Here is a 23,258-nt window from a genome sequence, read left to right as displayed (position 1 = left end):
CTGCTTCAATGGTGTTTCATGCTTGACTTTGTGCAGTCCTCCTGAACTGGCTGAATGCATCCCTGCGTTGTTTTTATCAAGTCAAAGCACAGAGTGAGACTTTTCTATTTCACGCCCCATTCATACCTTGCTACACAGACTACATAATGTGGGTTATCCCAAATGCCTCTTGCTTTTCCCTTGGGAAAGTTTTTTTTTAGAAAATAATAATGGGCAGATCTTCAATTCTGTAACTTCAGCATACAACTGTTGCAGCTCAGATGTCTTATTATAGTTATCTGGGTTCAAACAAGGTCCAAATTTGGCCTGAACAGTCTGAATGCTGATTTTTTTGGTTATTTCTGCAAGTTTAAGCAAAAATCCTGTAGCATCTGCAAAAAGAATCTCAGTTCAATTCAGCACATCAGGACTTACCCACCCAGTCTTGTCATTTTAATTTTATACATGTTGAGCAAATTTTAATTTAATGGCAAAATGATGTTTTTCCTCTGTTCAGAGCAAGTTCCTGAGCAGGGAGTAATTTGCACACCTGTAGAACAGGAGTTCTCTACATAATAAACTTAATTAAACTGGGTGCATCCTAGTGGAAACTTCTAATTTAGTTTTAGCCTCTTAGGACAGCAATGTAGGCATTATGTTTATCAGGTGAGTATGGAGTGTACTCTTTGATATCAGGTGAGACTCTATACCTTGTAAAGATGGGTAAGAGTTATAAGAACTATGTTTTCAGATAATGCTTGTGGGTGCTACTCCTGACTGTCCAACAACAGGATCCTGCTTAGTAATTTTAAGAAAAATTAACAAATTTAAGACTGTGAGCAAAACCCGTGTGAAGACTTTATTCCACCTGTGAAACATGTGATGTGCTCGGTGATCCGGAGCAGTTCTCCCAGTCATTAAAATTTTAGCACCATAAAACAAAAATGCAGCTTTTTCAACAGCGCTGGGGCTTTTTCTGCCCCCAATCCATAGCAAAGTATTTTTTGTGATGGATAGAAAGAAGGAAAATGAGGTTCTCTTTTCACATTCAATAGAAATAATTTGTTCTATGCACAGGGGAAAAAAAATAGAGGGCCAAATTAGAAAAAGCAACAAAATCTGAATGAATCAGCATAAACTCTCTGTTCCTAACCCAATGCCTGAGATTTGCATTCACCATGGGGACATTTTACTGGTTCCCAGTCTCATGGTTTCATTGTTTGATTTGATGTTGTTCTCCTGTTCTAGTCTAACCACTTTTGTTATTAAATACGGCACTTCCAGTGTTATTTGAGATGTGGAATGGGACCAGGAAAGGGACCCAGTTTAGCTGGGTAACAATTACAAAATTTCAGCCTTTTAGACTTAGACTGTACCTTTTCCTGGAGGAAAGGCGAAGAGCATTATTTTGGTTAAAGGAGGGAGGCTGTTCCATTTTAATGGCATCAGTAATGACTGTTTATCAATAACACAGTCGCTTCAGGGCTTTTTAATTTTTTTGTATGTGATGCTCTACGTGGTTTTTTAACGAGAATTAACTTGCTAAATTACATCCTTCTCAAAAAAAAGGATAACACGCAGATGTACAAACCCACATTCATGTGTTGTTTTATTGGTGCATTACAACATTACATTTCCTTCACATTGAGAAAGCATGAGATTAAAGTACATTGATCCACAGAAATGCCTTCCCTACACTGGCTTCGCACTGGTGATTGCGGCACCTACAGATCCCCCCACAAGTTTCATTCCATTAAGTCTTTCGTAATTTTACTTACATTTTAATCAAACCCTTTACATTGTCTGCTTTATGACTTTCCATTTAATTATTCCCATTACAATGTGTTATTCCTTACTGCTTTTCCAAGCTCACCAGTTACTCTCACGGTTTCGGTTTTCATGCTGTATTACGCTTCATGTTCCAGTCCTTTAACGGCCACTACTCACTTGAGGGCTGTATCAGCTTTCCCCATCCCAAAGAAGACAGCTTGTTTGTATCAAAAGCCATTAAAATACTGGGAATGTGTACAGCACAGTTAGGAGGCCCCACTCAATTTTGAGAATAAGCCAGATCTATATAAAAACATGCAAAATGCTCTATGCATCAGTATTAAACTCCTAATTTTGATTGAAGTTTTTTTTTTTTTTTTTAACATTTGCATATAACCTGGAAGACTAGGGTTCCTGCTGAAAGAAAGAGCTAATGGCTAAGCCTTATCCTGACTCTAGGGCTTTCAGTAATCCTCCCACATGAAGTAATAGAAAACTATATTTGTCACAGAATTCTGTAGGATGGTTTAAAAACTTTGTAGGAGGATTAAACCTCCATTAAACTCTGTGGATTTCTAGAATAAGATCTCAATCACGCCAGAGGACTGCTCTGTCAAATCCAGTGCAAATGCCAAATAATTTTGCTTTGCTGATGCTGGTATTGTGAATTACTGTATATTCACCAGGAAAACCACAGCTAAGTTCAACTGCCTCTGTTGCAGAGCTCAGAATTCTGTAACTGCCAGTGAAACATCCTCTCTGACACAGCTAAACTGGTACCAGCTTTACAAGGCCTGATTTCTACAGAACCTCCGGGGCTCATGCCTGTTACATTCTGTTCCTTGATCTCATTTCCTATTTATAGTCATTTTCAAATACCATATAAGTTTATACACAGCAAGGTTGCATCGTCTTGTACACAGTTATTAGGTTTATTTTTAATGGGATCCTAATTTCCTTGCTTTTTATAAAAATTCAAGTGTTGCCAATCAGGAAGCAGCTCTTCTCAAAAAAAATCTACAAAGCTTAGCTTTGAGGAAAGTAAATGACAAGCCTTACATAAAGACATTGAGCTGTTTGAATCACAAAATGTCTACAAGGCCAATGCATATTCCAACAGGAACACAGAAATTATAATCATGGCAGCAGTCTCCTCCAGTCTGAAGCACCGTAATTGTGGGCGTTGATCAATGTTATCTTGATTGCTCCAAGAAATGTTCAACTGCCAGGGTGTGGAATATTTTGCCTGAATTTTCACAGGAAACCTAAGGAGAAAAAACCTGGAATCTGACATTCGGCCATCCAAAGGTACATCATTTCACAGGAATGGGATGTATACTGCATAGTGCATACATAACAAACAGAATTCTACTGATAAGAGATTAACTAAGGTCACACCTATTAACCTTCTCCATACCAACAGTGGTTTGATTCAGGTGAGTTCCAATTCAGGTACCAAGCCAATCTTGGCAAACACCATGCCCAAGAGCATGGTGAGCTGAAAATGTGGGATGGGATTAGTGGAAAACTGTCTCCAGCTTTCCTCTGGATAGGTTACAGTGCTGGAAACCACCACAAGCATTCGTGGTTGTGCCCAAAGTCACAAATGAGAACATTTGCATTTCCTTAGATCACCAATGCTGCAGTGAGTCACTACACAAGAATGAACACGGCACACCGAGATCCACAGAAAACTTTGTGTTTCTTTATCCTCCCAGTTTTAGGGGTTTTAAACATTTGTTTGAAAGACTTCAGCTTGTTAAATGCAATGGCTGTTCTTTTCTTTCGATTTGTCTTGACGGTAAATACTGCAAGAGCTCTCAAAAATTGCTGATGATGTAACACCAAGTTTCTAATCCATCCTGTGAACATAACATGTTGTTCTAAGTTGATAATTTTAACAGCATGGAATTTCTGGAATGTGAGAATCGTCCTGTGGAACTACTAATGCACGAGGCTTGGCTCTTACAAGCACTTCACCATCCACACCTTTCTCCTCCTTAGTCATTAGTAGCTCAGAATGATCTTGGCAAAACTTGACAATTAATGCAAAGTTCCACCAGACTGTGGAGATTTTTGTTAATGTCAGAATAGAGCAAGATAAATATAAGGATGATGCCCTAAATTATCAAGTTACAGATGTTGAACACCTGATGAAAAGTGCATTGATCAAAATCAATGAGTGCTGAAGATGACCAGAACTTTGCAGAAGATACTCAGTACTTCAGAAAATCTGTTTCCAGATATATTATATCCTCAACCACATCTCAAAATTACTCTCTTAACCATTCTCCACATGGGATTGTTTTTAATAATGTTCTTTCCCCTTCCCTCAAGTAGTTCTACCTGTTTGCAGTTTGCAGTAGACTGAAAACAGATAGTTCAGCAAGTCAATACGAACTGAAAATTTAGCTTTAGAAGTATGATGGTATAATGGCATTAAAAATAAAATATTTAACTTCCCTTTATAAAAAGGAAAGAAACAAAAGAAAAAATGTACAGTAAGGACCACCATTAAGAGACCAGTTTGGAGGAAATGTCAGAAGACTAAAAGTTCATTCTGCACATTTCTCAAAGTCATACGGGACCTTCAGTTATGCCCTCCAGAGGCAGCCCAGTAGCATTGTCTGCTGTAGGTCTCTCTTCTTTCTTCACTGAGTTCTGATCCAGCAGGCTGACGTAAGATTTGTGACAGGCTGTATTACCCAAAGGAGGGTAGTGCTGTCTGTAGCAAATATAAGCAAAAATGAGGCCAATGATCCCTCCAACGAAAGCATCTGGAGGAAAAAAGCAACGAAACCAGAAGCATGTTAGCAGGGAAAGGGCAGCCAGTGGTGACAACTGCAAATAAAAGACATTTGGTTGACGTGAAAGTGTTTCACACAGGAAGCGTGAATTTTGAATTTTCCTAAAGAATGTGGAGCCAAATACCACAATCACAGGGGGTACACAAAATCAGTCCTTTGTTGGGGACATCTCCAGCATTTTGACCACCCAAAATTTAGATGGTTGGCTATGTTTTGGGAGATGAACACTGGGAATAGAATGGCCTCCATGGGGTATCAAACACTCCTGATATTCCAGATCACAGCTGACCATGGGTAGGCAACCCTTGGATCTTCTCCCACTTACAAAAGCAGACTGCCAAGAACAATTTCAAGCTGGATGAATTCTTACCAAAACCACCTGAAAGGTCAAAGACAAAGCATGTCTGTTAACTGATTTAGCACCTTTTGAGTATCTTTCTTTGATGTTTTTTACTATCCCATACTCCTACCAGAAAAGAAAGTAAGATAAAATAAGGCTATTGGATGAGATATTTGCACTCTCACGTGGGTGATTTTAAGTTTTCTATGGAACACTGAGAGGATTCCTTCTGCTTCTAGTTCTGCCTCCTCCTAAAATACTCACCTGATCTTGTGTTTCATTTACAATCAGCAAGAGAAAAATTTCACTGAAAATGCATACTCTTTGAAAGCCTCAGATTTACATGAAGAATAATGAAGTGAGGCAAAAGGCACTGGTTAAAGCATGACCTGACAACACATTTTATTTTAACGAGGCTTACTCAGCACCATATCACCCGTGTATACCAGTGTTTCCATTCTTTCAATTACTGAGAAACCACAGTGTAATAAAAATGGTGAATCGTTGAGTTTACTGGCAAAGAAGGGTAAATCAATACAAATTAATTTTGTCCAAAGTCCTTAAATACAGATTAAATGCCTTACTTGGCCAGTTTGATATATATCAGAACAAAGGGGCTGCGGTTCAATTTTCAATGGGTAATAGATGGTTTGTAATCATCAGAGGAGTGAGAGTTCTTTCATCAGGAATGACTAGGGCAAGAAAACCTGAAAAAATTAATACTGAGGTTATAAATTTAAGAAATGTGATTATAAGTCACAGTTGAGGAACAGGACTAGATGAAATGACCTAGGAGATGTCTTCTAATCCTATGTTCTCTTCCTCCACACGAAAGAACATAATGAGACTATCACAAATTAATGTAACAGAGGCTCAAACAAGAATCTAAAAGGTGATTGTGTGCAGACAGTATTTGCAAGCAGACAGAAGCTTATTCTACCCACACTAGAAGCTAACTAATTTCATCAGCCTGTGCCTATCAGACTATAATGGTATTAAAGGTACTGAGGACAAGAATTTCACTGTACAGCATCAATCAACTTGTAAAAAACTTAGTTATTGTGACAAGATTAATTTTCTATAATCCTGTGCTGGGTGCAATTCTCAGATTACCCTACTTTAACTGTGGTTGACTGAAAATTGTCCCAGCTTCTTTTTTATTTTGCTTTACAATCAGGTCAAGCCTATGATTACTATTTTTAATTATGGAGAAACACCAGACTTTTGCCAGACTTTTATAAGTTCCCTGGTATTTTAAGATTTACTGAAAACTTGCCCTGATAATTTTTTTCAAACCCTTTGCACAAATTATGCAACTCTGGGCCTCAGCTTGGGCACCAGAGTAGCAGAAATTCCCTACATGATTTATGCCAAAGATTTCTAACTTACTGACCTTAACTGGGGGTAATAAGCAAAAACTCAGGTAGCTATTTTAACTCCTGTTATTGAAAAAAGCAATTCTGTCTTTTGTTTGATATCATGGTAGAAATAACTTTCCTCTTTTTTTTCCCCATTTTTTTTCCTTTGTCCATAAAGGAAAAAGAATGTTCTTTCAGCCTCAGTACTTAACTTTACTTTTTTCCATACAAAATTTTCCCTTATTCCATGAGTAAATTAACATTTTCAGAATTATAGGACTACACAGGGACATAGGAACTTAAAAGCAGTTGATATATTCAGGATTCACAGTGAAATATCCTAATATTCACCAATACCAATACTAAGGCCTTGAATATTACTCTCTGCAGCCAAATTGAAGGGAGTTCATAAAGTTCTCACAATATTAATGTTCTGAGCACACTCAATGGATTTTTAATATAGGGGTACTCCACTCCATTTTTCACCAGCACTATGCTGAGTCTTGGACTCAAAACTGATGGTCCTTTTTCATTTCCCACAGCATAGTTAAGGCTCCATCACAAAGCCACCATAAATAATTTACCACAATTAGCTGACTCTGCTGAGCATGAAAGCCATGGCCTGAGGTTCTGTGCTGTGTACAGAGTGAACAAGTCTCTCCCTTGGGAGCACAGTTCTTTCAGGGCAAAGCAGAGGTCACCTGCAGGATAACGTCTGCCAGCACTGTTCTTGGGAAGAGATGAGTTTGCAGCTTCACCTCCTTAAAATTCAAAGGCAGAATAGGAGCAGCTGTGATGAACCGAGTCACAACCCCTTGGGTGCAGTTTTCCTCCACCAGGTATAAAACACCCCATCATAACCTGCCTCATAACACACGTTTCAGTCCATAAATAATTCCTACTCCTGGCAGGAGATAGTACACACTTAAACACGTGTTCCAAACTTGAGAGTAAACCGCTACTCTCCATATTTTTTTCAGACTCCTCCTTTTCTCTTTAACAGAGAGCTCAAGCCAGCCAAGTGTCAAGTGTTTTCTGTCCCTCCTGCCAGCCTGGTGAGGCAGCACCTTGTGCTCAGCAGTTTCATGCTGGAGGCTCTCTCCAACTCCAGTGCCACTGAGAAAAGGAGAGTAATGAGTCTTGAAACAAGACAAGGCTCTGCTGGAAACCAGGAGACTCCTTAGAGAACATGTCAAGGCTAATGGCTGGTGATTAAGCAGCTGCAGGAGAACAGCAGGAGCACAAGAGAGAAAGAGAAAGTGTGGCTGAGCCAGGCTCTGGTGTGCTGGCTGCTGGGTGAGAGGGGGACACAGCCACGCAGCACTTGATTGAAACTACATAAAGGAACCAACAGAATGCTGTGACTTTGTACTGGGACTCAGGACCAGGTTCTGGTAGCAGAGGGAGCTGCAGGGGTGGCTTCTGTGAGATCTCCAGAAGCTTCTCCATGTCCAACAGAGCCAACCCCAGCCAGCTTCAGGATGGACCTATTGCTGGCCAAGGCCGAGCCCAGCAGGGATGTGGGAGCACATCTGGGATAACAGATTTTAAAAATGGGAAAAAAAATCTGGACAACTGCAATGGCAGCTGGAGAGAGGAGTGGGAGTATGTGAGAGAAACAGTCCTGCTGATGACATGCACGTCAGTGAGGAAGGAGGGGAGGAGGTGCTCCAGGCACTGTGACAACAACTGCTGAGTTATCTTTCCCTCAACTCATCTCGACTCATGAACCTTTCACTGCATTTTCTCTCACCCATCCAGCTGAGGAGGGGAGTGACAGACCTGGTGTCCAGCCAGGGTCAACCCAGCACAGTGCTGGAAAACAGGAAACAGCAGGTAACCAGAATGAACCAGGCAATTGAAAGGAGCAGAGAGGACCTTGAGGAGAGTTCAATTTGCAAAGGCAGCAGTGCTGTACCAGCAATGCCCCAGAAAGCCAAGATGACCTACATAACAGCATCAGAAATTCTGTGCATGGTATTTCTTATAGGAATGTAGGCACAATTAGGGAAAAAGTAATTACAAGCTGGTTTACTTAGCAGAAGACAAGAGTAAAGCAAGGAAGCTACAAAGGTGGTCAAGAGGGTCAAGAAATGATAAAAGAAATGATTGATGGCAGGGTTTTCTGAACTGTAACTCAGTAATATGAGTGTGTAATTAATAAATAGCACAGCCTTCTACAGCAGTTACATCTCACACCTGAATTTTAAAGCACTCTGAGACAACAGTGACAGATGCAGCTGATTTGATGGGTGTTGCACTCCAAAAGTGCCTGCTGTGAGGCAGGAGGATGCTGTGGCAGACACCTGAAGCTCTGAAGGTCAGTGCTAGCTATTTCAACCTTGCCTCAATCCAGGAGCAAGGAAAATCTATAGTACACCGTTGTGTTGTAACTCACATGATGTAACAAAAAAAAAGTCAAAGAAATACAAGGCTAAACAAGAAAAGAAATGTAGGAAAGAAGGGTACCTCACCTTGCCAGTGATGTTTGTAGTCACACATGCGAGACAGGGCGATCATCATGGCACAGTAGAGTGGCAGAATTGCTGCACAGAGCCTCCAGCTCTTCCCACGGCCGTTCTCCGTGAAGCAATGCAGCTTCCCAGCCAGGTAGAAGGTGGTGAAGCCCAGGCCTGAAAATGCAACTGATAAAGCAAAACACATCACTACAGTAAATTGTCATTAGCACTGGGTTGGTTGGGTGGTTGGGTGGTTTTCTTTTAATTAAAGCAGTCATGATCTTACAAACTTTAAGAAATCAGACTTTTGGGGAGGTGAATGGGAAAAGACATTCTCTCCCACCAGATCCATGACATATATATATTCTCCACAGCAGGGGTGTTACCTATGGAGCAATGCAAGCAACCAGGCAAGGGAGAAGCAAACTGATTTTTTTCTAATATATGTACTCAGTTTGCACATAGTTTGACATGTCTGCAAACACTGTGTTGCCTCTAGACATTCACGTATCCCATGAAAATTTAATTGGTTTTTCCTTCAGCAATTTACCTTTTTCCTCTAGGGGAGACATCAGACACTCAAACACTAAATTAAGCATTTAAGCAAATTTTTAACTTGAGTCACAAAAGCTTTTTCATGCTGCAACCTTCAACATATCTTTCCTGATTTTGGATCTATTCTAAAAAGTTAAGGTTCAAAGCAGAAAAGGATTCAGACAGTTTGCACTGTAATTGAATTACATTTAAATGAGATTTTTAGGTTCCATTACCCAGTTTCTATAGCACATGCATAACTGGCAGTGATGAGAGCTCAGGCACCGAGTTTATGCACTGAACTTCTTTCCTGCTGTAGCTCTTTACATTCCAGAGAGACACTGCACAAGGGCAGGACTTGTTTGCATCATTTCATCTTCCAGCTGTGTAAATGGAGTGATCAAAATGAAATCTGTCTTGGATACATAATATCAAACATGATCCTGAAGCAAAAACTTTCAAATACTTCTACTCCAAGAATACTTTTGTCTTCATATTTCTATTTTTCATCGCAGGTTATTATTTTTCAGGTGAACTGAAGTCTGAAGACAGTATTCCCAGGAAGAAGAATCAATTGCTTCGTGGTTTCATTTTCAGGCAATCTACAATGCCCAGCAATTTAGAGGGCTTAAAGGAATATTGCCCAAACTCTAAAGTAGGTGTTCAGTTCACACAGAGGGATATTCAGGATTGCTACCTTTTACCAGGCAATTTTACCAGCAATTGTCAGTGTGGTGCACAGCAGCAGCAGATTTAGCTAAAAGGCCTTTAGAGAGAGTCTGGTGATATTTTGAAAATTTGTGGGGTTCTTTTTGGGGTCTGCCACATTTCCAGAAGGAGGTGCTCATGGAAGAACATGGAAGTTCAGCAGGATCTGTGTTTGTACCAAACACCAAGGCAGATCTTGCCTGAGGTGGTTGATGTGTTCCTCTAAACTAAAAGGCAGGAAGAAGAGACTCACAAACACTCCTCTAGGGGAACCCACAGCTAATATAAGAGGGAAAAGTAATATATAATACTCTAGCTTGTGGCTGTGGAGCTAATATTGTGCAGAGAAGCCTTACACTGCAGAATTTCAGATTGTCTTCCCTCACCCTGCAGTGTGCATGTCCAGAAAGAGCTGCTTGACCCAACAGTCCCAGCACACGCAGAGTCAGCAGCAAAAACCATGGAATTAACAGCAAAATGCTCTGGCATGTGGGATATCCATTACAAAAGTAACTGCAGAATTCAAGACAACTCAATTGCTGTGCACTTCATGTGGGCAACTTTGCTTGATGGCTCTATTTTGAAGATGTCAGTCAAGAACATTAAGAAAAACAATTCACTCTTCAAGAGTCCTGGGCCTAAAGGTGATATTTGCACTGAAGAATTGGTCCATCAGTAGAATATATTTGAGCACTTTTTCCTGCACCAGCTGGAGTCAATACATCACTGCATCACGAAGGAAATGCAAATATACACATGCCCTAAAGGGTTACAGCCTGCCTACTGTCCTAGTAAAAACTATTAAGAAGACAGATCCCAAAGATTCAGCAAAACAGTACAAAAACACTTGTAAGCTGCCTTCTTCCAGAAAATAAATCAAATTCTCTTTATATTAAGAAGGGAAAAGCAATGTAAAATACCAACCAGACTTTTTGGAGACACTGATGTAAATGAAAAGAAGAAAATCACTCTGAGTTAGTTTAAAACAGTGTTAACACAAGAAACATGTCAATACAAATTCCAGACACAAATATTTAATTGATTTTAAATGCTGTAAGAGGAGAAAGGAATGAGGAAATGAGATATTTTTAACAATTGGTGTGGCTAACTCAAATCAGAGTCCTGATGCCACAAGTTGCTGAACTCAGGAAAAAGTGTCCTGAGACAAGCCCCAGGTTCTGTCATTGTTAAAATGCTTTAAAATGCATTATCATTATTGGAGTAAATAAAACTACATTAGATTCAATTGTTCAGTTTGGCTCTATGCCATTCTTTTAAAAAACAGTGGGTTCACAGATGAAATAAGGAGGATGACAGCATCTGGTGACACCACAGATCCCATCCTGACACCTGATTCCCTCCAGACAGGGGATTTAGGTGAGTTGAAAAACCTGTTTGTACAGACCAAACCAATTACCAAGTTGAAATGCATATGGTGAGAAACTGTAAACAAGAATCTGATCTAAAGCACCCCAAATAAATTATTCACTAAAAAAATGTAATTGCTTTTGTGAGTGTTTTCTGAAATTTAAACTACCCCAGGAGATCTTCAGCTTCTCAAGTGTTAATGGATGCTTTGCTAAGCACACAACAAATGCCTTTTTTACATTAAGCAGTTTTTGAACTGAAAAAAAACCCCTCAACTTACTTAGGTGACATCAAATTACAAAACTGCAAAACCACCTTTGGAATGGCCCTTGTCAGGCTCAGAGAAAATGATCCATCTCTTTGTCTGCAATGCTTTATTCTTGCAGTGATTACTGTATGTAATGCAAACACAGACTATTCATCTCTGGAATTGCTCTGCAGCCTTCTGAGGAATTCCAGCAGCTAGGGCTACTGCTGAATGTTTTCAGTTTCACACTGTTCAAAGACTGTAATATTTATCTTTTTTGAAGGAAAAAGTATGATACCGAATGAGTGCATAAATTTTAATGCTGAAATTCAATTCAAAGAGCATTTTCTAGAAGTACAATTCCCAAAGAATGTTATGAGCTTATTATCACAAAATATTTTTACTTTGTTTATACTTTTTTTTTACAAGTGGGACAGTCAATCACCTTCCCTTTGGTTTAGCTTTATTAATTTATTTTCACAGAGATAGACAGTTCAGCAGAGGCAACATGAAAAGCACATCACAAAATACAAATATATGCAGGGACTTGGGAAATAAAAAAGAGATGCTGGAGACAGAGACATGTTAGAACAAAAATAGACTTATATTATCTGAAAAGCAAGAGTGTTAGTCATTAGATTGTTTTTGCACCGCTGTCACAGTGAATTCTTATGAACCTTTTGGGGTTTTTCTGGTGACATGTTTTTTTATGTACCTTTCCAGATACCTCATCTCACCTGAAATACCTAAAGTGGCCTCAGGATGCATCTCATTGCCACCAAAAAATGAGAACTAAGTTTTGATTTGTTCAGTTCATGCTGTCTTTTACAAAAAGTCCTAAAATTGAACCTTTTCCATGGCCTGCTTTTCCACTTCTGTGGATAGAAACCTTGAACAAATCTCCCTTCTCTGAGAACATAGGAAAGGGAAAATTAAACCAACTCAGATCCTGCAATTACTTTTAAGAATTTCTCCTTTTAAACACAGCATCTAGGCACAAGCTTTAGCTCACTGCCTCTCCAGCTCTAATACAAATTACAGCCATGTGGGCATTTATGAGCTATCTAACAACAAATAATCACTACCAAGAGCAATTTTTTCTTTTCCAGTTCAACACTGGAAGATACCAAATCCCACCCACTGGGATCAGGGTAACTTCTTGCTCCCTGCTTTGCCATGCCTGTGCCATCATCCTGGATAAGGATCACATCCTGTGCAGCCACTTGTCATTCCATTCACCATGCCAAGTATTTGCATCACCCATTCAGGGATGTGCATGTAAATTAAAACTTGTTTGAAGGAAATTGGCCCAGGCATACAGATTAGCATATAAAATACAGTCAGAAGACAGGCTGAAGAGTATCTTTATGGATGGAATTTTTTTTACAGTGGAGGGTCAGAATGCTTCTGTCAAGCTCATGGTCAGCAGTGTCAAGGAGTTTACTGGATTATACCAGTTTTAGTACTGCAAATACATAATCCCCCTAAACACTTCAAAAAGAAGCTAGGGAAACCCCAGGACTATGCCCAGCCTGAGCAGAAATAGATCTCTGCTTCTCTTCTCATGGTGTGAGACACAGCAGGAATAGGAAAATGTGATTTATTCCTGCAACACTGCGAAGTGCAAAGCAACAAAGCCTGAGCTATCCACCAAGAGGAATTTATCACTGGGGTTTTATGTAGAGAAGTAGAGTTTGAACAAGGGGAAGGCAGATGACTTTGAGCCTTTTCAAGCCCACTTTCAAAGTGAACCAGGATGCCAAGGAGAAAGAGGCTGCACAGCAACATTCACTGTCACTGAATTCAGTGGGCTCCAAACTTGCCAAAAACTCTCTTGAGAGAGACTTTTAAATAACTCCCTTGAGAAAATCAGGGACTGGACAGTTGGGCATCTTCATTTCCAATTCAGTCTAAAACAAAGAGTTGCTCTCCATTTTGGAGTTCACAGTAGATTTGGGGTTAATCTCTTTAATCATGCAAAGAAAAAGGAGAAAATATAATTTTTTAAAGTGTTCAATAACTGAGTTGTTCAGCATGGAGAAGAGAAGGCTCCTGGTCTAGTGGGAGGTGTCCCTGCCCATGGCAGAGGGTGAAACTGGATGATCTTTAAGGTCCCTTCCAACCCAAACCCCCCCATTGATCCTACATCCTACAGTGTAAAACAAATGCATAGAAAATGTTGGCCAGGTGGGATAAATCCCAGTGAGGAACCACTGTTTTACACTGCCAGGATTCATGTACTAAAATCCTTTTGGTTTTGGTTTTTTGTTTTTCAATTCAGGAAAGCAGGAAAGCCTTTTGGAGGCCTGCTTGAGACATACACATAGTCTGAACCTCAAACAGGCTTGAGAGTTGATTTATTATTAAGGCTGGAAAACTAAACTTTAAGGAGTTCATTTCACAAGCCCCTCATGAATTCCAACAGCCCTTGTTGTTGAGTATTCACAGCTAATTATGTCAGAGAAGAGGTAGAAGCATTATACATAACAAACATAACCATTCCTGAGTATACTTGAAATTTGAATTAAGAAGCCAATAAACCCCACAGGACCTTTTTTTTTCCCCTTGCGTATCTAAGAAATCCATTTAATATTTCCCTGGATTCTTTTATAAAAGGATGAAATATTTTAGTGGGACAGTGCCATACAGGTCTTAATTAAGAGATTTATCTTGAAAATAGGGGAGTAGCAGCAATTACAGCCAAAAACCTGTGGCTTGTAGCTCATTTGTTACTTAAAATGTTCATTTTCAAGTGAAGGAAATATGATTATCCTCCATGAAATTGCTAGCTAAAAATAATTAACAGTTCAAATTTAGATACCCAACTATAATTACAAGTACTGAGGTAATATTTTATAAAAATTATCACGGGATAGCAAACATTTCTATTGAAATTCAATTTTTTCACTCTGAAGCACATAAATCACTTTAATTTTTCAAACAAATGGATGTCTTTTAACATGTAAAAATATTTTCATTCTTACAACTGACTAATTTTAATTATTTAGCAGAAAAGGGGAGGAGGAGCTACTTGTCCTTTCACTCTAATGGCATAATATTTCCCAGTCAACTTTTCTCTTTGTAGTGGCACAGCAAGAAACACCACAAATGCTGTGTTCACTTAATTAGTGCTTCATCAAGCAAGTCTGGTGCGAGCATAAATTATATAATCAGCTTTAATATCATCAGAGAAGGCAACTCCTCGGGGATAATACAACAGTAATGCTTTATACAGTGACAGTCACTGAGTGGAGCAGTCAATTGTCAAGAGACAGAGACAATGAAATATTAAGAACCAGCCAGTCACCAGCAAAGGTGCTGGGATGTTCTGAGAGCTGTTCTTACCTGGCTAAGAAGACAATTCACCCCCAGTCTGCTGTCACAAAATTTATAACTGGTTTAGAGAAGGAAAAAACCCCAAGAGGCTTCTCTCGTCTTCTCTCAAAACCAAGGAGGGGTCTAGACAGAAACCTTATGTAGGAGGAATCTTGGCAATGTTTTCTGCCCAAATAAGCAGAGCTCAGCTGGGAGGAATGGGACACAGCTGAGCAAATGCAGACACTGCTCTGTGAACCAGTTATCAGGACCATAACTGTTAGAGGTAAATTCACATTTCCAAGGAACACCATAGAACAATACATAGAATCAAGGCCAGATCCATGAATATCCACATCCAGATTATTCTCCTGCTCATCATATTTAACACCTATGCATCACCTGCCCTGTTGCAAGATGCATTCTCTGCATACAATGATATTTTTCATTGGGATTCCAGCCTCCTTGCCATACTAAACAATAACAGAAAGTCATATCATTTCCTATTGTTTGATAGCATAAATATCTTTTAACCCTTGGCTACTGACTTTTTTCTTATTTACATCAACTAGCAGTTCCATTTTTCTAGACAGGATCTTCCTGTGTTCATCCACACAAACTTACTGAATTCAAGCAGGTAATGAAGGAGGGCAGAGCAGGGAACTTGGGGAATGGAACAGAAAATAACAGAATATTTCACTTGGAAGGGACCAACAATTCTCATCTAGTCCAACTGCCTGAACACAGCAGGGCTGAAGCTGAAGCAAATTATTAAGGGCAGTGTCCAAATGCCTCTTAAACAGTGACAGGCTTGGGAAACGCTGCCCACCTCTCTTCTAGTGTGTGGCCATCCTCTTGGTAAAGCCAGTCTTTTAATATTGAGTCTGAACCTCCCCTGGCACAGCTTTCCCACATGTCCTATCACTGAAACCCAGGGTGAAGAGATCAGCAAAGACAGGCTAATAAAATGGAGAATAAAATAACTTATCAAATGATAGAGAATTTCTGGCATGACAGAGCAAGTGATGCTTTAAATATTTAGTGATATTTAAGTATTTTTAAATATGATTTCATACTACTCAACAGTCATACTAAATCATATTTAGTCCCAAGTGTCTGCAGAAATGCTATGATAACATAAACATCTGGTCAATCATTCTGATTTCTATCTGCTGATTAATTCCCTCAGTAAAACTATCCAGACATTTCTTCCTTCCCCCCGCCTCCCCTGTGAATAATTTTTTAAAAAATTCTTCCCATGCTATTTCATCCACAAATCCAACTTGCATTGCCTTCCAGCATAATCAGAAACTCCCAAAATAATCATTCTCCAAAAGTTTCTGGTTACTTAAACAAAATGTAGGAACCAGATTGAGAGACTCCTATAAGCACTGTCTTGGTTCAGGTAGAAACAAAGGAAAACTGAAAGTCTCGAGAGAAAACCACCAGACAAATCAGTGGATTTCAACAAAGCAGTATTAGTTTTAAAAATATTTTGCATAAATATTTGTCATGTAGGTTTTGTTTGAGAAAACACTGATGTCATTCTTTGCTCAGTCTTCTGCAGAAGGAATGGGGAAAAACATTACTATTCACTTACCTCCAATAGCTCGTGCTTTCTACCTAGAACTGACAGCATTAGCAAAATCCAAATGAGGCTTTCTGCAGGTGCTTTTTTTTTTTTTCTTTCTGGCATAAATAATATACTTGATTTCCTGCATTTATCTCTTAGCTTTTCTCTCAAGAGCCTTTTAATATCCCCTTGCTTTCAAGAGACCTAAATTAATGTTTTCAGAAAATGTTATGACTGAGATTTCTGCCTTTTGATAAATCAGTCAGCCGCCTCTAAAGGAAGGTGCCTGGCATTTTAAGTTCATCATTCAATTTCAAGGGTTTTATTGAGTTATTTTTCTTTTGCTTATAGCAGAATTGTAGCTGGTACTCCTGATTTTAATGAAATAATTCTGGATTGATTCAGAGTTATTTTCATTAGAAGAACATGATCTTGTGTGTGTCAGGTCTATCCCTTTTGCTGCTCAAAGGAGTTTTGAGTCTGCAAGTAGGATTTGGAGACTGATCACAACTAATTCTTTTAGGGTGGAAAAGACCCACCCAACTTATAAAGGTGAGTGCTCTGTAGAGTTTTAAAGTCCTCATGGAAACAGAATGGTTGGGTTTACTTCCAAGTAGCTCTAATATAGGTAGAACACCCTCACACATATTCTGATTTATTCTTACCATGGGCTGGAATACCACACCATGTGCTGCAATGGCAGCTCAAGGAATCTCAATATTTGCCAGTACAGTAGTGAGGTTTCTTCCTTAAAGATGGTCAGAAAGTGATGTTCCAGCCTCCTCTGAGTTACCAGCCTTCTGTTTTCAAACCAGACTTGTGCTTTCTGACCCATTTCACTCCAGAGAAGAGCTGTCACTACAGTTCACTGATGGAAATTGATCTTTAGATCTCTGGTGTGACTCAAAGTCCTTTTAACTGAAAAGGTCAGGCAGAAGAGCAATGGTCTTTACTTTAGATACAGCATCACAACAAAATCTTCTGCAGGCTGTGAAACCAAGCATTTACCTTAACCTTAGCTTACATATTTTGCCTAAAAAGCTAAAGTTAGGTGAGAGGAAAGGAAGAATTAGACTGAAAGGTGATTAAACTCCTGCCCTGCACAGATAAAAGCAAACTGAACAGATATAATAAACAAGAAACAGCAGTAGCTGCTGGGAAAACTGGTTTATTGGAGCTAAGATCAGAGATTTCCTTACACTTGCAGCTCACTTTAACTTCAGCTTTTTACATATTGTAAAAAATAAATATTTTACATATTTACCATTTTGTCTGTGAGGTAAGTGTAAACTATAGCTTGAAAGGCAAAGAAAAGAAGTTTCTTCTTCACTTCGAAAGGGCCATTATTTTCTCAAACATATCAAGACACCTTCATTCATCAAGGAGGTAATTAAAAAACATATGACAACACAAGTCACTGTTATTGTCCCCACAGCCTCTGACTGCATTCTTCATTTCAGATTTCTTATTAAATTCTCTGATTTCTTCAGCAATATTCAACAGTAATCTCTACAAGCCTCTCTTAGCCAATATAATAAAAAGAAGAAAACCAAAAACACCCACACAAGAAATGAAATCTCTCACCAGCTCTATGCTAACATTCATTCTATAAAAATAAAATTGAGATGCTACCACAAAATCATTTCTCCAAAATTCTATTTTTTCCTTGCAAAGAGGAATCTCTAGACTCAATAAAGATTTTTATTAAAAAAAAAAATCAATGGCACAATTTAGCCAAAAGTTAACTTTTCAAACTAATTTAAGTAACTAAATTGCAGCTGCAAAAATAAAAATCACATGAGGGTTTTATTTATTTTGCTGCTGATACAGAAATTTTATACAGGATATGGTAATTTTTAATTGACTATATTCCCATAAATCCATCCAATCCAATGTGAAATTGTAAGTTTAATAATCTTTGCAGCCACTATATTAAAATGATTAATTTTTAATGAGTTTGGCTTCCAGTCAGTTGATGGGATCTTTCTCTCAGGGATCAGTAGCCAGCAGGAATCTCCTGAATTCCAACAGAGGGAAATACAAATTCCTGTACTGGGGAAGTACATCCCAATTCTGCCAGTAAAAGGTGAAGAGACAACTGGCACCAATTAAAGCACAGGAAATTCCATTGAAACATAAGAAACAACATTTCCACTGTGACCATGGTCAGGCATTGAACCAGGTTATCCTGTGAGACAGGCTGTGGAACCTTCATATTAAATCAAAACTCAGCTGGAAATCATCCTCTGGAACCTCCTCTCCCTGACCCTGCTTTGAGTAGTGGCAGGAACTGCACAATTTCCAGAAGCACCTTTATCCTAGAAGTTTGTGGATCAAACTATAAGCTGATACAAACCAGACTAGCAAGTGATTATTCATTTTTTCCCAGCAGACACATCAGGTTGAAGATGTTGGTGTGGGTATTTATGGCCAACATGGGCTCAATCTCCCCCTGACCACCAACACTCAGCACGCTCCAAGGAGCTTAAATTAACCTCTCACCAAGCCACTATTTTTCCTTCAGTACAAAGGTACCAAAGCCAGTTTCATGCAACTTCCTCTAGTCAAATTCCTTAGCTGAAAAACCCAGCTTCAATAGTTCTGGCCAATTCAGAAATAACACATTTAAAAATACTCCCTAAATAAAGTTGAAGCCAAAACTGGCAACTGCAATCTGCTTGCAAATGTTTTGAGCAGAATAAAAGCCTAAAGGGAGTTATATCATGAAGAATTAATCACTTCCCTTAAGAAAGGAAACAAGGTCAAGAATCTGGCATTAAATTCACACAGGATTTTTGGTGTTTCTAAATAAATTGTGTTGTGTTACTATTATTTACCCGTACTTTCTTGTACAAGGACTCCATTACTACAATCACAGCAGCATATGGGATATCTCCCTGTCTAGGATTTTTTTTTCTTTTAAGCTAAACAGCCCATTCTGCTGAACAATATTTGAAGCAAGCCTGTATTGCTGGTTTGCTATTTACTGTTCTGATAACAACACATGAACATAAACATTTAAGATGTAGCCCTGTCGTGGTTTTGGCAATGCCAAGACTCATTCATTAAACTACATTAACACAAGCCCAGTCTACTTTTGCAGCACCTTTTTTTGCTTGCTGTTAGTGGCCTGTCCTCATTAATACAGGTGAAATCTGGGTCAAAGATCCAGTTAAAACACGATGGACCAGGTACTTATTCCTTTGATTTAGAGCTCTGTGTCCAAAACTTGGTATCACCAACTTGGAAAGATGATCTGGATTTATATTTTAAGCCAGAATTCATTTCAGACAAGAACTGGAAGAAGACTTGGACAAAACCCAACTCATAAAATTTGGTAGAACCAGTTTCTATTTGTGCCATTACCAGGACATAAAGTGAGAAGAGAATTTGCCCTTTTAGTTCCCAGCTCCTGACAGCCACCTGACTGGTGATGTGGCAATGTCACAGGTAGTTTACTGCTCATATTCTTCTGCTCTCCTCTGAGAACTCTTTAGAGGTCCCAGGGCATTGCAATATTTTTAAGCTGCAGCTCCTACATGCTTTCAGAAATGTGAGCTGTCACATGGAAAACATGCTCAGAATTCCTGTCACCTTAATTAAACATGTTCTTGACATATGGTCCTCTGCTTACAAGCGGAATCAGTCTTCCTTGTGCATGAAAAAACCCTGGTGGCTTTTAGGCTGAACATGCTCCCTGAAAAAATTTAGATATATTCTCCAAACAAAGATATTTACCCAATTATAGCAATTATAACCAATTGTAGCTAATTGCAATTTAAGACTAACACAGGATCTAGAAAGCTGTCATTCTCCCTCAGGACCCCAGGATAATAATACAAATTCTAAATTCTGTCGCCAAAATAAACTCAGACCTCCCAGTCCACACAAATACCAGACAATCAAATGCTCCCCTCTTGTAGCCTCTATAAAGAGTGGCACGTTGTGAAATCTTCCTTGGGCTGGCAAATGCATAAAGCTATTCAAAGTAACAAAGAACTGTTAATTAAAAGAACCCTACTGATTTCTTTTCCATTTTTAATTACTGAATATCTGGCCTACCTGGGACTGCTTCACTGGATATAAACCTGGAATTACAAGCATTTATTTCCCATGCACATGTTTTTTAGATAAATAACACTCCAGGACTCGTAAGTTCATGTTTTGTTTGTGGAGAGATCTTGCCAGCCTGACAGAAATGTCAAAGTGACATCAGACATGAGATAAAAAGGAAGAAATCAATTACAAAAAGCTTCCTATCCATCCCATTAGAATAATGTATGCCTGCAAATTCAGTGATCTTTTCAGGTCCCAGTTGTGCACGTGGCTCATCCAATCAACTGTTCTGTGTTGGTTCACCTTAATTTTCCTCTTGCATTCACTTAAATGCTCTTTATCCATCCACCACATTTTTCATCAGCTGGTGTGTTGGGTGATCATTAGCAATAAAAGGTTTCTACTGATTTCCGCACAATTTGTTTTGTTTGTTTCATTGAATACACTCAATCATTCTGTCTGTATGTCCATCCATTTGGTTGCTCATTTTTGATCTGTTGCTTGCTGCTGCTGTTTGCATCTCGTTGCAAGGAGCAAAAAGTACATGTGGAGAGGAGGGGAGGCCAGGAGATCTCTCCAAGGCAGGCTGCCCAAAGGCTGTCTGCAAGAAAACTCTTCAGAACGCACACAAGAAGGACACAAGCAGGAAAAAAATGCTGCATTTATGATCTTCATAAACATCACTCTTTTGATGAAGTGTTGGAGAATAGAATTATTGGGATCAATAAAATAACTGTGCAAGCTACTGAGCTGGAGGTTTTTAGGCTTGTGTGTGTGAGAGACATTTTCCGTGGGAAAGTCCCTGTGTGAAACTAAACAGTTTCAGCCTGAGGAATTTCAGGGAGTAAAGAACTTGCAGGTGTGATATCCGGGCGTGATACGAGGGAGGCAAGCACAAAATTCTTTTGATCATAACAAGACTGTGGAGACTTGCCAATGTAGTCCAATTATGTAGAAATAGAAATGTGTCTTGATAAGCTTTAAGCCACTTAGGAGCTAACAAGCTGGGATACTATATAAGTGCCTTTAGACTGCTAATAAACTGGAGTTCATTTTTCAACCATATTGGTTTGGCTTCTGTTTTTTCTCGCTCCCCCCGCCGGGGATCCGGGCTCCCCGTCCCGCGCGGCTTCTAACAATGAAGTATGGGCACAGAGAAGCTGCATGGTACCGTCACAGGTGGTAGCTTTAAAGTAGTAAAATTGCCAATGGATTATAAAACCATGGAAATACTAATTATGGAAAAAACAAATCTGTATTTTGGAGTTATTCTGGGTGTCAGAATAGCAACATTTGCGTGACTCAGGAACACCTCTGAGGTACTGGACACAGGCAGGAGTCTTGGATCCCTACATACAAATATCCATTCCCTCACACGAGATACTCTGGCAGTACACTGGAAAACAAGCAAAAACGGGCTCCAAAAAATCCAGAAGATCCAGAGATTTCTTGGATCCAGTGGAACATGCAAGCCACTCTCTGGCTTTACAAAACAGTCTGTACTTCACACATTTTTCTTCTTTGTATGACATTCACTCCTTGGTCCAGGGAGGTGAAGCCAAGAAAATCATCTGTGCTCCAATAAAGGAGCACTCTCCCTCAGGGCACAAGCTGGCTCTGAGAGTGGTAACAGGTGGTTCACAACATTTTTATGGAGTAAGCAAGGTCAGGCCAGGCCATCTGGGAGTGCCAGTGTTGTCACTCTTGATACACATCCCTGCATTACACCCTTATAGCTCCCCATTTAGAGCACCACACACTTCCTTGTTAAAGGCCTCGTCTTGCTTGGATGAGGTTTTAGATTCTGGTGTAACAAAGCTTGTGATTGACAGCCTTATTGCCTTAAGAAAAACTGCTTTGAAGATGAAAATGGCTCTTGACTGAAGTGTCTAACCCTTCTTTATGAGCTGCCTGGCAGCTTTTATTTGTGATTTATTTTCCTCATGGGTTCAAGTGAAGTAGGAAATACCAAACTGTAGTGGGCTACTTGTAACCACCATACCAGGAGAGGTACTAGTTTATGTCAACACTCATCCTCCCCCCCTACATTTCTGTAGTCATGAAAATAGAAAAAAAAAATCTCACAAACACTAACAGAAACCAAAAAACCATTTTTGGTGCTGCTTCATGAATTTCAAAACACACAGAGAAGGGGTGGCAGAAATTTGAAGAGTGGAACTCCTTCACTTTACTTCGTAACAATCTTGTGCTGAAGGAAGGGAGAAAGGTGCCAAGAAAAAACTTTGGACTGAGATTGTGGAGGGAAAGTTTCAAATACCTATGCATTAAGAAGACAGGAAGGACAGGTTTTAAAACTGAGCTAAGAAAATGGAGAATTATAGCACAATTTGCAAACATGAATTATTATATCCCAAACATCCTCATCGCTTCATAGGTGTAGGAAAGCAGTATAATGGTGTGCTTCCCATACCACATTTTTGATTTTCACTCTTTATTCTACTGGGAATGAACTGAAGAAACTAAATTCATCATCACAACTATAAACTATTCTTGATAAAACTGACAATTCTGGTCATCGAAATAATTTTGCTGCAGAGAAGGAGTAAGGGTTAGCATTGTATGATTGTCAAATTAAATGCTTTCCTTCTCCATTATGAGACTAAAATATGATTGGATTTTTAAGGCTTGTCAGAGACTTAGATATTATAACATCAGGCTTCAAACAGCTAAGTAGTTCAAGCAGCTGCAGAATTGCCTCACTCCAACATACACTTACCAACTGA

General features: G+C 39.2%; 1 protein-coding gene across 2 annotated transcripts in view; it reads right to left on the bottom strand.

Moving 5' to 3' along the window:
- Positions 1-1,591: 1,591 nt before the first annotated feature.
- PLPP4 (phospholipid phosphatase 4) overlaps positions 1,592-23,258 on the bottom strand; it is a 48,893-nt gene continuing 27,226 nt past the window's right edge. Inside the window, exons 6-8 of one of the 2 annotated variants that reach the window (XM_069020151.1) lie at positions 8,729-8,899; positions 4,338-4,526; positions 1,592-3,014 (exon numbers count right to left, since the gene is read on the bottom strand). In XM_069020151.1, coding sequence (XP_068876252.1) covers positions 3,004-3,014; positions 4,338-4,526; positions 8,729-8,899 — 371 coding nt within the window. In that variant the 3' untranslated portion in view covers positions 1,592-3,003. The remainder of the gene's footprint in view (positions 3,015-4,337; positions 4,527-8,728; positions 8,900-23,258) is intronic. The other variant, XM_069020152.1, reaches the window with a different exon arrangement.

Source organism: Aphelocoma coerulescens, chromosome 6, assembly GCF_041296385.1.
Source record: "Aphelocoma coerulescens isolate FSJ_1873_10779 chromosome 6, UR_Acoe_1.0, whole genome shotgun sequence".
Taxonomy (NCBI): Eukaryota; Metazoa; Chordata; class Aves; order Passeriformes; family Corvidae; genus Aphelocoma; species Aphelocoma coerulescens.
This window is presented reverse-complemented; position numbering and strand designations above follow the sequence as displayed.